Source organism: Typopeltis vanoorti, chromosome 1 (genome assembly GCF_054136105.1).
Source record: "Typopeltis vanoorti isolate ZY-2024b chromosome 1, IOZ_Tvanoo_1.0, whole genome shotgun sequence".
Taxonomy (NCBI): Eukaryota; Metazoa; Arthropoda; class Arachnida; order Uropygi; family Thelyphonidae; genus Typopeltis; species Typopeltis vanoorti.
The window spans coordinates 126,028,560-126,043,979 of NC_143549.1; the positions used below are offsets into that span (position 1 = coordinate 126,028,560).

At 33.8% G+C, this 15,420-nt stretch overlaps 1 protein-coding gene across 1 annotated transcript in view; it reads left to right on the top strand.

Moving 5' to 3' along the window:
* LOC150110403 (atrial natriuretic peptide receptor 1-like) overlaps positions 1 to 15,045 on the top strand; it is a 61,589-nt gene extending 46,544 nt beyond the window's left edge. The window contains exons 8-14 of the mRNA XM_090397580.1: positions 1,559 to 1,682; positions 9,394 to 9,468; positions 9,924 to 10,001; positions 12,541 to 12,645; positions 12,871 to 12,942; positions 14,741 to 14,883; positions 15,039 to 15,045. Coding sequence (XP_090253706.1) covers positions 1,559 to 1,682; positions 9,394 to 9,468; positions 9,924 to 10,001; positions 12,541 to 12,645; positions 12,871 to 12,942; positions 14,741 to 14,883; positions 15,039 to 15,045 — 604 coding nt within the window. The remainder of the gene's footprint in view (positions 1 to 1,558; positions 1,683 to 9,393; positions 9,469 to 9,923; positions 10,002 to 12,540; positions 12,646 to 12,870; positions 12,943 to 14,740; positions 14,884 to 15,038) is intronic.
* The last annotated feature ends 375 nt before the right edge of the window (positions 15,046 to 15,420 follow it).

Here is a 15,420-nt window from a genome sequence, read left to right on the forward strand (position 1 = left end):
ACTACAGGTGAGGATAAATTCTGTATTTAATATTTCTTTCTTAGTTTCTTAAAATGCCATGATTCAAGTCAACATAAACGAATATCCAAATATTCCTAATGACATTTGAATGACTTGTTTTAGAAGTAAGAAGTTTGACCCATCATTTAAAACTTGGACTTTTAAGTAGTTGTAAAAATCGTCTGACTGACTTTGTGGTATAATAAAAAATACGGATACATTTATATGAAAATCACATTATAAAAGGTAATTCAAGTTTTACTTTAATTTTTATAACAGAAAATTTTAAAATGTTCCTTTTAAATGGACTTGAACAGAACAATATGAATAGCCTGCCTCACTAACTAACCGTAGTATTTTGTTCACTAAATTGCCACGTGCGTTCCTTCGTTATTTCAAAACATATCAAGTTTTATCCACGAAAATATAGTAAAACCGTCATGGAATAAATTCATTAATTATGTGTTTTTGAAATTTAGGTCATCACGTTGACCCCAATAGAATATTAGCATTTCATTAAAATTAATCAATTAAAAGTACATAAAATCATATAATATATAAATAATATCAAATTTTAAAATAAAAAACGATCTCTTTCAAAATGAATAATGATGACTATTTTTTCAAATAATTATTTAAAAGGAACTGTTTCTTTTCTAAATAATTATTTAGAAAAGTGTTTATATCTTTCTAAACAATTTAATATGTGCTATTCATGTTTTTTCTTTTTTTGTTTTTTTTTCCTCTTGTCAGATTTCAATCACGAGAAACTGTTTTCGGTCAATCATATTCCCGGTGCAGCCATATAAACATGATTCAGCTTCTATAAGTAGTTAAAAGGATCTTCAAGTTACTTTAACGATAAAGTAGCGGACTTATGAAAGACCCGACCTTGCAATATTCAGTTACTGAAAACAACGATTTAATGCATTACGTTATATTGCTGTAGCGTGTCTTCTCGCTCTTTCTTTCTATCTCGTTCTTTTAAGACTTTCCTGGTAATAATCCCGTTGACAGAGTCTTTTCTGAGATAAAGTCATGCTTCATGCATGTCACAAACTCTTTCGTGTTAGAGTTCATAAAAACGTGGATCATTGTTTCGCTAAAGCCAGTCATGTCGCAAATGGACTATTTTCGTTTTATTACAATCCTCCCTGCTTATTTCTTAAACTGTTAGTTGTTTCAGTTGTTTTTTAGATAACACAGCTCTCAGTTTCCTAGATTTCGCTATACAAACAGTATAATTTATACTGTTTATAGTGTTTTATACTGCATAAAACACTTCACATTGTAGTGATCCTTCATAAATAATAAAATCAGCAACATCTCACTTGTAACAAACACTTCTTTGTGAAATTATGGTAATTATTCTTAATATATTTTATTAGAGATAGCTTCTTTATCTCGAGGAGCTACTCGGCTTTCATATTACTTAATATTTTCTAAAATAGGATAGATTGTTTTCTGTGGTTAGAAAATATTTAACACGATCAATTTACAACTGCATTGAACAAAATGATTAAAAACTATCTTAAATTTATTATTATTTTTGTTCTAGGAAATTTCGATTTGAGTCCCAATTAGCCGATCTTTGGTGGAAAGTACGATGGGAAGACATTATATTTTCAAAGCGTGGCAGCTGCAATTCCATGATGAGTGTGCGTGCGTTTGGAACAACGAAGGTAGGTCAAAGGCGACTACAAATCCGAGTTAATATGAAAACATTTTTCTGACTAATCATCATGGGATATACTATGCTACAAAATGTGATAAGATTTCCTTCCAATTAGAGAAAATAAAGGCAGTTATACATTATCCAAATTTTTAGGCTCTAAAAGATATTAGTGGTTGACTTGAAAATCATTCAAGTTTTTTCCGTCGAAATATGAGTAGAATAACAAGGCTGATACCGGTTCAACGGGAAACAAATTCCCTTCTAAGTATTCAACAATTTCAGATTTGACAACATGAAATGAAAGTCCATAGGTAGTACTGGTTGGCTTCGGTTTCTTTCTTTCATTCGTTCCAATGGTCATTTGACTCTAGAGCATGGGAAAACAATTTGCACTGACGTTGCACCCTTTTTTGCGGTCTTGATAGGCATGCCTTAGGTGGAGCACAACAAAAAAAAAATAATAACTTGAGTGTGTGTCTTGTCAACGAGAGGGTCTAGCGGTGGAATTAATATTAATGATACCTGGAATTACAACTCGATATGTATGAGGTCAAGCATGCCGAAAACCGAATCTTTACCCATACCGTTTTCTTTTCTCTCAAGTTGAAAATAACTGTAAGTGCTTAACGCCAGCTCGGAAGTATTTACATTTAATGAAAATGAAGAAGTGTACTAAATTTAAAACTGATTTTGAGAAGATACCAGAGTTAAGAAGCATTCATAAACCACATAGACAATTTAATTACAACGGAACGCAATCGTTGACTGATCTCCGAAGCGATTTTGGCTGTTACTTATATCTCTTATAGATTTTAGTTGTAGGAATCAAGCAAATTATATTCACTCCTAATTTCAGAAATTGCTCTACTGATTTAATAAATTTCATTTAGAAGTTATTACACATTTTTTCTTCATCTGAGTTGTTATTACCTTTACTGACGTGCATACCCTATGTTAAATTCGTTTTCTGGCATCTTTCTGACAACACCAATTTCGACATTTGTAATCAAACGTCTCACAACAAAATCTCAGATATTCTACTAATGTTAACCAAGATTAAATATATCACAGTCTGAATACTTTCTAGGACTTGGAGAAATTTTATGAAGCTTTACCAATTGAATATGAATTAGTCCTACAGGTTATCGAACAGGTTTTCTTCTCAGAAAGTGTCAATAATGATTGATTCCTTTCCCGAAGTGCTTCTGAATATCTAACATTTGCAAGATACGCGGGGAAATTGTCTCATATCTACACCCCACTTATAGAAAATATACCAACAATTTTTTTTTTACGTCGGATGTTACGAGACGTAAAAAATATATCAGATGCCATCAGAATTATTAATGATTTAATGATTTTTTACAAGTATAAAGAAGGAAAACTGGAATGGGAACACGTCGTCTATCGACATTAACAAATGACCATTTAAGTATTTATGTATTATTAGAGTCTTACAAAGAGAGTTATCGAGTGAAATTACATATCACCTATCGACGCTATCATACTATTTCGTGAAATCATTTGGTTACCTTCACGCACCACCTCCGAAAGTGATCAAATTCAAATCAGGCACCAGTCTATGAGAGAAAGCTCTCACACCTTCTCATCCCTCCCCACCTTCCATAAAATAAAAAATGCCATGTCATTTTATAATGTATGATCCTTTAGAAGCTTGTAGGATTCAATTATATCACTTTAAATTCTCCTGTTTGCAAGTGTTTATCAATAATTTCTCAAACTTTCCTCATAATCTACATTCAACAGTCCGGTTCTCATCTGTGACTCCTTCTTTGCACACACTCCGCTGTATCTGCATCACCTTGAAAACCAGGAGATAATATCTGCACACAAGGCCCAGGTAATATCGTATCAGGGCCTTACAATGAGGCAATATGCAATATAACATCCTTATCCTTATGTGACAATGATCGTTACAGCATTGTTATTATTTTCTGAATTGTATTCACAATCTTTGCTATATAAATCTTGAAACTTAAACTTCATATCTGCAGAAACTCTTTAGAATGATCAGTTCTACTAACATAATCCCAGAAATATAACATGCCATGTAATATATCTTCACAGAACAGATATGATCAGCTCGAAAACCTCTACAAAATTTAGGTGGCTAGTGTGAATAACGATGGAACCAGTACAGATCCTTGTGGTAGATCACTGACCAATTTCAATTCAGCAGACTTAAACGCCAATACACCACATTTCGATATCTGTCATCCAGTCCTTCTCTGACCCACGTTAACAGTTTATAATCCAATCATATATCCTCCAAATGATGCAGCCTTCCATGGTGTATCCTGTCAAAAGACTTATTAAAGTTTAAAAATGTCATGGAGTATCCATTTTCCTTGTCTGACTCTATTATAAAATGTGAACAATTTTTCAGGAATGACTTTTCCTTAGTTAACTCTTGATGTTCTTCGCAAAGTACAGATTCTTTGTCAAACCATTTCAGTGCGTAAACTTTTACCATCTTTTCCGAAATCTCAAACGCCACTTCCCAGATAGTGACAATTCGAAATTGTGCAATGTTCTGAGCCTTAAATTATACAGCTTGTTCAAAGGCAAAACCACTTGAGCTGAACACTCTTGTAGTATCCATGCTGATATCCCACCAATCCCTATTGCCATATTTATATCCAGTTTATGCAAAAGCTCTAGAATCTCCTTCTCATAAACGGGATTTTTTTCATCCTATGAAAAGTTGGCACTGAACTCCATGTTGCATTCACGACTTTGATAGCTATTAGCAAAATGGGTACTCTTTAGGTAAACAATGTATTCTGCACCTCTCTCTCTCTGTCTCTCATCTGCATTCAGTAGCGTTATACTTTCATACTCATTTTTCCTTTAGCTTGCAGAATAACAACTGTATTATTTTGGATTGTGATTAGATTGCAGTGGCAGTTTATTTTCATACTCAGAATCTAACTATCTCTCCCTTCCGTCAGTTACCAACGGTTTGGGTCTGGTTACAGGAAAATTCATCGAAAAACAGTTAATCAAAAGAAAATTCATCGAATACAAATCATCGAACAGCAATTTATCGAACGACAACTTAACGAATGGCAATTCGTCGAAAAAGCAATTTATCGAATTACTAATTCATCGAAAGACAATTCGTCGAAAATTCATCCCAAAAACAATTCACCGAATGTTTTTCGATGAATTCTTTCATAATTCATCGAAAAGTTATTTTTCTTGCAAACTGTTGTTTAAATATGTTCAGTAACAATACGGAACGTTACGCATGATAGAGACAACATATGGAAGTGGTTATTGAAACGTAATAATTATTTCTTGCATTTTAGAACATTTAATGTAAGTGTACATAATGCTTCATTGTGTAGATAGCAATTTATTTGTAGAGAAGACATTTCGTTCTACCAAATTTTGTCACAATAACTCTAGTTCGGCTCAAATTAAAAATTTCATTGAATTTCATCCAGCCAAAGCGGAATTGCTGATATCATTTTCGAACTTCTTTACGTAAATGTTATGATAAAAGTGACCCATTTGGAACTAAAACTGAACCGTGCAGACCGCTTCTTGTACTGAAAACTTCTGCGAACTCTGATAAGTCAGCGAGTTATTGTAATATATTATTTCGCCGTTAGGAGGAGACCTCCTAACGGCGAAATAATGCAGCCGTAATGCCACTCCTTTGCTGCATCAATAATGGAGGTATTCATGACTGCAGTCCGTGTGTGTTCAAAGGGCCGGTGTGCCTGCTTGCGGGATGAAAACACCCCAGCTATACTGTTGGAGAAGCTCTACTGCCCGTGCCCAAGACCGGCTAACTTAACTATGACTGAGGGAGATCCTTGAGCTCCTCACGTCTCAGACGAAAATCGAACCTAGGACACTCCTTCCCCAGTCATATGGTTGCGAAGCGCACAGCCACTAGGCTAAGCGCGCGGACCTTACTCAGAATAAGATTCGTATAATACTTGTAACTCTTCTTGCCTCTTCATCGCAATTTTCATAGCTGTCGTCATCCTTATGGACATATGCAACTGTGTTAAAGACGGGAATGTGCAATATAATGGATATGATTACGGTGAGAGAATGATTTCGATTTTTGTTCGTCCGACTCGGAGCCATCAAAGGTGTGTAACGATGTCTGCATAAATAAGTCACTAGCGAAGAACAGAGATCTACAAGTTGTCCAACTGTGTCACGTAGACTACAGACAAGGGTATAGAGAAAAAAAAACATTCAGGTAGCTTATTATATCTGTACACGACTGCTATGAGTATACGAAACAAGGGATGAGAGTTTGTCGCCTTGGTCAATATGTTAGAACTTTAAACTATGGGCATTACTGATACTTAGCTATCAGAATCAGATATAACATTTCAGGAAGGTTAAACAGGATAGGAGAGGAGGGATCGTGCTGCTAATGATATTGGCTTTGATTCCAGTTAATGTTGAGACATATAATTGCAATACTAATAACGGTTTTTCATGTGGCAGTGAATTTGAAGTTATCTGACGTGAAGTGGAACTAAATTAAGTACGCAGTTGGGTGTTGTTGCAGTCTCAGTGGATGGATTACTAGTAACGAAGAGGCGCATCATCAAATAGAGGATAATTGGTGTGAAAAGAGTAAAATCTCAGAACAACGAGACTGAGTTTACTGAGCTATTGCGAGACAACTTCCTCTCGAAGCATGCGACACAAGTAATTCGAGGTCAAACAATGTTAGATATGATTATAGTATCACAGGATATTTTAGTTAAAGAAGTAACTATTCTTCCTACGGTTTGCGATATTGATCATGCAGTACTTACTAGGGAAGTGCTAAGTTCATTAATCTTCCATTCAGAAAAGGTTACATGCTGAACTACAAAGCAGGAAGTTATGACCAACTGAGGAGAATACTGGCTTCAGCGCAATGGTGTCGGATGGTATTGAATAGGAAGAATATCAATGCATCGGAAGCATTTAAAATACTTAAATTATGCAATATATGAATGTGAACATGTGAACCGAGAATTCGAAAAATAAGTAAGAAATAAGTAAGGTAGGAATCATATGGATGTGAAATCTTATCAAGCAAGGGCCTGGAAAGAAAATGGTAATGTGGAAGGAATACCGTGTGCATAAGGATGATGTTCTTTATGAAAATTATAAACAGCAAGCCAGAATCACAGCTGTTGTACGAAAAGCTAAGTCTGAGTATGAAACGAAACTGGGTCAGCAAGCTGAATACAACCCCAAAGAATTATATTGTTATGCTGCAAGTAAACGAAACAATGATTATGAAACAATCACGCTACTGAATGCAGATGGAGCCGGGGGGGGGGGGTAGATGCTGAAAGGCTGTTCAGCAAATAATGTCTTTTTTTGCTAAAATCTCTCAACGTGATGTATGCACCATTGACCTCACTGCTACATTTTTACTGAATGAAGAAACGCAGGTGTATTTAGAGGAGTTATTAGATCTATTGCATAAAATGAATAAGAATTCAGTAACAGGAAATGATTGGATATTAGCACGGATCCTAAAAGATTGTTCCGTTGAACTACTATTCCTTTAATCAGTCTATATAATTCGAGCCTCAGAACAGGGAAGATTCTACAGAAGTGAAAAGAATGTATGGTAATCCCATTGAGCAAGGATCATGCAAAGATCGATGTACCCAACTATCAACCAATAAGTTTCACCACCACCACCACCACCACTGCGAAGTGGTGGTGGTGAAACTTTTGGAAAAGTTAGTGAGGACTCACATTCAGAAAAGTGTTTACTGAGAATTTATACTTTGCAATGTACAGCAAGGGTTTACTAAGGGAAGGTCATGTTTTAGCAACTATCTCACATTCTATATTCATGTGAAACATTGAGGTAGACAAGGGGAATGGATACACCATGATACCTTTGGATTTTGCTAAGGCTTTTGATAGAATACTGCAAGGGATAAAAACTATTGCATAAATTAGAGAATATGGAATTGGATTACAAACTAGTGGTATGTATAAGATGATGTCTCAAGGATAGATATCAAAAATTCTTATATGTGGGGAGGGATCGGCAAGATCCAATGAACCAGTGGTGTGCCTCAAGAATCACTCCTTGGTCCATTGGTAATCAATCTGTATATTGACGTCATTGGAAAGAAATTGACATGCGACGTACAGCTATTTTCTGATGATGCTAACATAGGTTAGGGTAATCAGGAGTGCTGCTGATATGCGGGTCTTGCATAATGATTTAAATAGGCTGGAACTGTGGGCATGGAAATATATATGTCAGTAAATGTAAAGGCATTCACTTTGGCGTGATTCAGTGTGATATTGTATTGGTGGGATTGTGCTAGAAGAAAATCAGGATCGGTATCTTGTAGCACTAGAAGATAACACAACTCAGAAGATAATTGCAATGATGAAGGGAACTTTGGAATGTAAAAGTAACAGATGTTATATTGTCTATTTACAAGTACTCGATGAGACCTCACTTGGACAACTGTGCAAGTATTGGCAATACCAAGTGGATCTAAATACCAAGCATTTAATACTGGTTCGACATGAGAAGATACTGAACAGATCTATTTATTCTTGAAATATCATTAAACAGACAATTCAGTATATATTTATTGTTATGAAAAAAGAAAATAATAATAAAACCACGATCACTTGTGCAAATGCAAATCTTTATGGTAACGATATTATCGTCTTTCGAATCGAAAAATTATTGAATAATTTTATATAATAATTCGACATTGAAAGAAAACAATAAGAATTTGGACGTTGAGTGTATTCACAAATACTAGAGCAATTAGCCTTCCGAATAGTTAAAATGCTAATGAATGTTACATGTAAAGTGTAATATACTTACGTCGTACAAAAGCTAATCATAATATCCTACTTTTTGAACTATTCCAGAGAAGTGGTTTGGAGTATGGAAATAACTATTAATTTTTTAAAACATTTCACACGGAGCATAGTAGAGATCCTGTGTATCTTTTATATTTTTATATTGTACAACTAACACATCTTCCAAACCTTCACATTTCAGGCAAGCTTCAGACATATTACATTATACCGTCTGTGAAGTCTGTTCCTTTTTAAGTACATAGCTGCGTATTTTAATGTTTAATGTTAAAAAGATCATATAATAAATATTAAATTTCAAAAAATTAATTTAATTACATATAAAAGCAAATATGGGCACTAATCGACGAAATCATGATTTAAATAAAGAACAAAGAGAAAACAAGAAAAACTTAATATGATACATAATATATGCAGAAAGTTTTTCTAAGGTATGCCTTTTAAATTAAGTACAAAAAGAACTTTAGCGGAAAGTTCATAATTTTGACCTTTACCTATTTCTAAACTAAGTTCCAAGCATTGTAAATGTACTGGGTAAAACATAGCACAGATATTTCTTTTTCACACGTTTAATAAATTATATCTATGACATACTATAATTGAGTTTCCATTGAAATTGTATACATTTTTTCCTTCTAAAGTTACAAAACAAAAGCTCCAGCCAGTAGAATACATCCCCGTTAAGTGAAGAAATATTCTTACTCCAGAACCTTAGTTGCTTCTGCTGTAATTTCGAACTCAACTCAGTGTAACCCAACCCGATTTGTTAATGGTTTCTTCCAGGAGTTTTCGATATATACCAGTTATACGGTATCTATAGTATTTAACTAAAACTATTTCTCTTCATATTTATTTTGAAGGAGTCGCCACCTGGTTCCGAAACTAACAGTATTCAAGAGACCTCAGCTACAGGCGTGTTGGTGGGTATTTATAAGGTAGGTGACAAAACAGGTTTGTGTTATAGAAAATAAGCGAATTCCCTTAACTTTTTATTGAGCACTTATTACACTATATTTTGATTGAAATAATGTTTATGAAACACCTTTAAGAACTTACATAGTGGTTGATTATATTATAATGAACAAGCAAGGGTATATAAACAGAAAATGAAATCCAGGCTTGTCATCGCATTCCGTAGAAATTGCTTAGGTGTTACTCATATTTTAATGATTGCTTATTAGCCACAATGTTCTAGTTTTGTAATTCTTTAGTCTTTTTGTTTCATTATTAGTAATAAAATCATTACACTGATGAAAGAAAATCAAAACACAATTATAATACAAGTATAATAAGAATAAAAATCTGTTTTGTTATACACATTATTCAGATTAATTGTAATATTATGAAGTGATATAATGGGAACTAAATATGTTTTTTTACTTTCATTCAGGGCATTAAACTTGCCGTTAAACCACTTCCTATAACTAGGGTGATTTTAAACAGATCGCTCCTAATGGAACTTAAGCAAGTAAGTAACAAAACCTTTACTATAGTCATGTTATTATGACTTATTATTGTTATTTATGTTATTATTATTACTACTCTTCAAACATAAAAAAATACAGGAATGTAATTGATGTGCCTCTCCAATAGATAGGTCAGTGAGAATGGTTATACTTAGCGACATTGCTCCCTTGTCGAATTAAGCTGTAGAAAATAACCTGTGTATTGTTCTCATCTGATCAGGTGATTTTTCGTTTCCATTTAAGCACAATTATCAATTTGAATCTTGTTTGTATTTAAAAGTAAATTCGGACAGAAACTTTAAATATTAGCGGTAGTAAAATATATTTCGGTAATATTTGGAATTCCTTCTGTACCGTTAATAACACGGATATATACTTTTCTGCATAATTTTTCTTCCTACTCTGATTTTCCCTTTTAGTAGTTTCGGACCGTAGGTTACTTTGTAGGCATTTCCCATAAAGTATTCCTGGCGAGATTTTTACAGGCTAGTTCATCGTTGCTTTCCCCAATACTCCAGTTTTATCTGGGTTCAGGACTAGCTAAAATTGGACCAGATAAAAATACCGCATATAGCTGAGACGTATTCATGCATATAATCCATGTGTGTTCACGGAGCCGGTTTGCCTGTTCTGGGGGACCAAAAACCCGAGTTTCCGGGTGGGAAAAACCCCTACCTCCGTATGAGACTGGCTAATAACCTTTAGTCGAAAGAGACCACATAAAGGTTACTCATGTCACTGATCCGAATCGAATCTAGGTATTTCTGACCAAAGGATTTCGTCTATATTGATCGAGCTATGGAGGCTCATTCTTCCTGCTTCACTTAATAAATATTTTGGCATCTGTTGCAATGCAAGATTTTATATACAGAAAAAACAGTGAGGTGATTCAGTAATTCTCACAAACACACCAATGTTAAATTTTTTATATTGATCCCATACACAAAGGGTCAAGTGACTGTGCCCTATAAGTACAACAGTGCCATGTGTGGAGTGCAGATGACGACTGAGATAGTAGCTTATCGATGTGTTTTTGAAGAGCTACAAGTGGTAATTCTTTGGGAATATCTCACGAGGAAAGAGAAGCAGGTTCGGTGTGTTTGCAGTTGCACATCGAAGCGATGCTGGGCAGCTAATGCTCTAATAACAGATGCAACTGAAAGTGAAGAATGATATTTGCAAATTCACCGGAGCAGTGGCCATAGAAGTACCTAGAGAATGGACAGTGCTGAAACACTACGTCTTACAGATAGAGGTTAAAGTGAATCTGTAAGAGAGAACTCATCAATTAACCTTATTGCCTGCCTTTGGACATCATCGAGGATTTTAAGAGAAGTTTTAGATGCAACACCCCAAACATGTGAGCAGTATTCTAGGCTTGGGTTGATTTGGAATTTGTATATATTTATTAGCTAACTGAGAAAATATCCTTTTGAACGAAAGAGAGTGGCTAGTTTTTTAGATGCTAAGGAGACTATTGATGTGATCTGTTTATTCCAGAAGATACCGGAGGTAAATGTTAGTCAAGAAGAGAGATCTGATCTTGTTCGATGACTTTAGTGTTACTAAGGGTTATCTGAGATCTGTTTTGCGAGTGAAAAGACAAGACTGTGTTTTGGTGGCATTGAACATGTCAAGATTGTTCTCGCTCCACTGAAGGATACTAAGAAGATCATGTTTAATTAAGCCATGGTTGTAGATGATCTTTTAGCTTGGGATGTCAGAGTACTGTATGGTCTGTCGAACGAATAGGATGAGGGTTAGTACTGTCGTCAGCAAAATTGTGGATTGAATTAGTGGTGATTGCGATTACGTCGCTTATGAATAAGCGACGTAATCGTAATCGAGGTAAAGAGTAAGTGATAATATAGAACATTGAGGTACACCAGCATTGATTGTGAAGTTCTTAGAGAGAGAGGGACATCTACTCTGGCTCACAGAGAAAAACCAGAGAGAAAGCTGGCTACCGAATTACAGAGGGTGGCAAGGAGCTCTAAAGATGCAAATTGTAGAGTGGGCCACTATGCCACACACGGTCGAAGCCTTTGGAAAGGTTAAATGCCAATTCAACACTTTTCCAGTATTCCACAGTTTGGAATTGACGAGAACTTTCTCATGGATTTTGGCTTGTCTTCTACAACTATTTCTGCAAATTACACCCCTCGTAACTTGAATTACAGAAGTACCTTAAAAATATTTTTTACATTCATAGATGTACACAAAGAAAATATTGTTTATTTAATTGCATACTTGAAAATAATATGATAATATTTGAACATATTTCATAAAAAGGTAAGATCGGTAGGAACTGATTATTAGATATGAACTATATTCCTTATTATCAATTTTAGTTTTGAAATCAACACAATAAGTATAGAAATGAAATTATTTGTTTTATTCGTATAACCATGTAGAGCTTGTTCACTTCCCATCAACCATAATGTTGATAAGACAATGCCTTAGACTTTTGCAACTATATACCTAATAACAGGGCATTGATGTTTATTGTCTTACTCCTCTTCTTATTATTATTTTTTCCAGTTGAGAGAGGTAACCCATGAAAACGTCGTAAGATTTGTTGGCCTTTGCATTGATGAACCACATATCGCTATTCTAGAAGAACTTAGTCCAAGGGGAAGTTTAAAGGTAATTTTTAATTATTCCGAAAATTTCTGTCAGAGTAAAGAGAACTAGAAATGGCAAACCCTGTAATAACCAGTGTTAAATGAGAAAGTAGACCTAAGATTTGTTCAGTGAGAAATTTAATGAATGCAGGTGAAACTAATATACACAAAACAGAATGCATTTTGAAAATTAAATTATAAGTACGTATTGTAGCTGTTATTCATGTATATTTTAATATTTTAACAGGATATTATAGGCAGCGAGTATATAAAGACAGACTGGGTCTTTGGATATGCCATGATATCGGATATTATAGAGGTAAGGAGAGAGATTTCTGAAACTGATGTGTTTTAATTTTTATTTATTCAGAGGAGTAAAAAATAATTAATCAACTAACAAGTCTATTAGAATAATGACTTATCAACTTAAAACGTATTTAATAATAAATGAGAAAATAATTTTTTATTCTTTTTTGTTTTGATGATAATTCTGTTAACTTAAAATGCCATAAAATTAACAAAACCGAAATAAAAACGTTCTTAATTCTATAATGATAACCTTCCTTTAATAGTACAAAGACATTTCTCAATTTCATTATAAATCAATTAGCATATTAGAAAATTCTCCTAAGTAACACTGCAATAATAAAGCTTGTTAAATTTAATTTAACAGGGAATGACATTTTTGCATCATAGCGTCATTGAATATCATGGACATTTAAAGTCAACGAACTGTCTCATTGATGGAAGGTTTGTGGTGAAAATTTCGGACTACGGTTTCAAATTCCTGTATGATCAAATTCCTGCTGATGAAGAAGTGAACCCCCGTAAGTTGGAAAAATATTAATTATTAATATATTCTATAGAATCCATTCTTGAAAATATTATTTTTCTTATCCATTTTAATGGATGAAATTATAAGGTTATGTGCAACATTATTACCATGCTTTCAGGAGACCTAATGTGGCTTGAAAAATCTTGCATATTTGTGGAAGAGATTAGAGTTTTTTTGGATTACATAGACTTTGTTTATAGCGCTAGGAACAAATTTCCTACCTTTCGTCTGTCGGTGGACTGCACTGAAAGAGCATATGAATTCCACCCACGAAATAACAATGCATATTTACACAAAATGTATACCAACCAAGTTAAATTTCAGCATCTTATAACATAAAATTACACTTTCATGCAGAAATGTCAAACATAGCTCCATTATGGCCAGAACTAGAGGAAAGGGTAAAATATTATATGTTGAAAAATTAGTTCGAAAGTCCTTATACTGCGTATGTTGTTAAGTGTAAGGCGTTTCCTTAGAGGCAACAGAAAAAAAAAAACTTCTGATTATTTCCCATAGCATTTAAATCATGCTACTGCATTTCATTTCAAAAGTATAAAAATTATTTAATTACAAAGTAATTTATTATATTAATATAAGTATTCAAAATATCTGACTGTTAACGTAGAAAATACGAAATACCATCAGAATTCTGCTTTGCTGGGTTTAAAAATATCATTCATTTAGAAACATTTGTGTTCTGCTTACTATCCGTGATATATCAAAAGGTGAAATGGATAAACACTTCAAATATAAACGAACAGGTTGGTTCCGGAACGTAATTTCCTGTGATTATAATTTTTTTTCAGAGATTTGGTCTCTACAAAGGCGCAAAATATTATATTCCTAAAGCAGAATTAAAGTGACTAGGGAAAACGGCTCGAAGCTTTAAAACGACAAAATGTATTTCATAAACTTTTATTTCTTAGAAAAAAAATTATTATTCATTCTGTGATAGCGGAAAGATATTTTACGAGAAAAAAAATGAAAATAAAAATAAACAAAAGAAAAGTGGGAAATTTATACATTTACACGTACCACCCATTTAATTTGAGGTTATTCAATAACTCAGGGTATTTGGTAAAACATCAGATTATCCTGGAACCCAGAATTCAAATCCAACATACGGAACTTTCAAGAGTCAACAAAATTTGCACTCTCGAACCAAATCCAAACAGAATGACTCAATAGAAAATTATACCTAAAATGACGTCATCACGGATTACACTTTTCATTGGTGTAAACTTAAATCCTTTTTCTCTGTTATTGGTGTAATCCATAGATATCGGAAGTAACTGGTGGAGCAATACAGACATATATAAGGAACAGGAATCCGATGAATCCTTTCATTGACCATTTAGTTGTTATTGTCTTTGCTGTTCAGAAGCTTCTTGAATTTAAAGGATATCACGAAATTTGCAAAAGGTAAGATTTTTCTTAAATCTATTACAATACAGTTTATCACAATCTAATATAATATTTCTTAATCTGGTGTTATTTTATTTCAATTTTAAAATAATAATATCTTTCTTACACAAAGATATTTAAGGGTAAAAATTAATAATTTTTATCTTTTATAGATATTGAAGTTGAGGTACATACAAAGGAATTGTTCTGACCATCATGGATGCCAAATCTCATATATATAAAAACGGAGTTTCCATGCATATTTCACCTTCTTGCCGGTGGATGGAAGCAGATCGAGGATTAACAATGAAGTCTCCTGAACACTTTTGTTCTCCATCTACAATAACGTCTGGTTCAGTGTCATCCACTAACTCACAAACTGAAATTCCAGGTCTCCCAAAGAAATCAAGATTATTCTCCTATCTTTTGAATTCGAATACATCAACAGAAAAGTTCGAAGAAATACCTCCTGCATATAATAGAATCAAATATGATCATTCTGCATGTCCTGAGAATATGAGTAAAGGTGCCTCCACCGACAATTTTCAACGAACA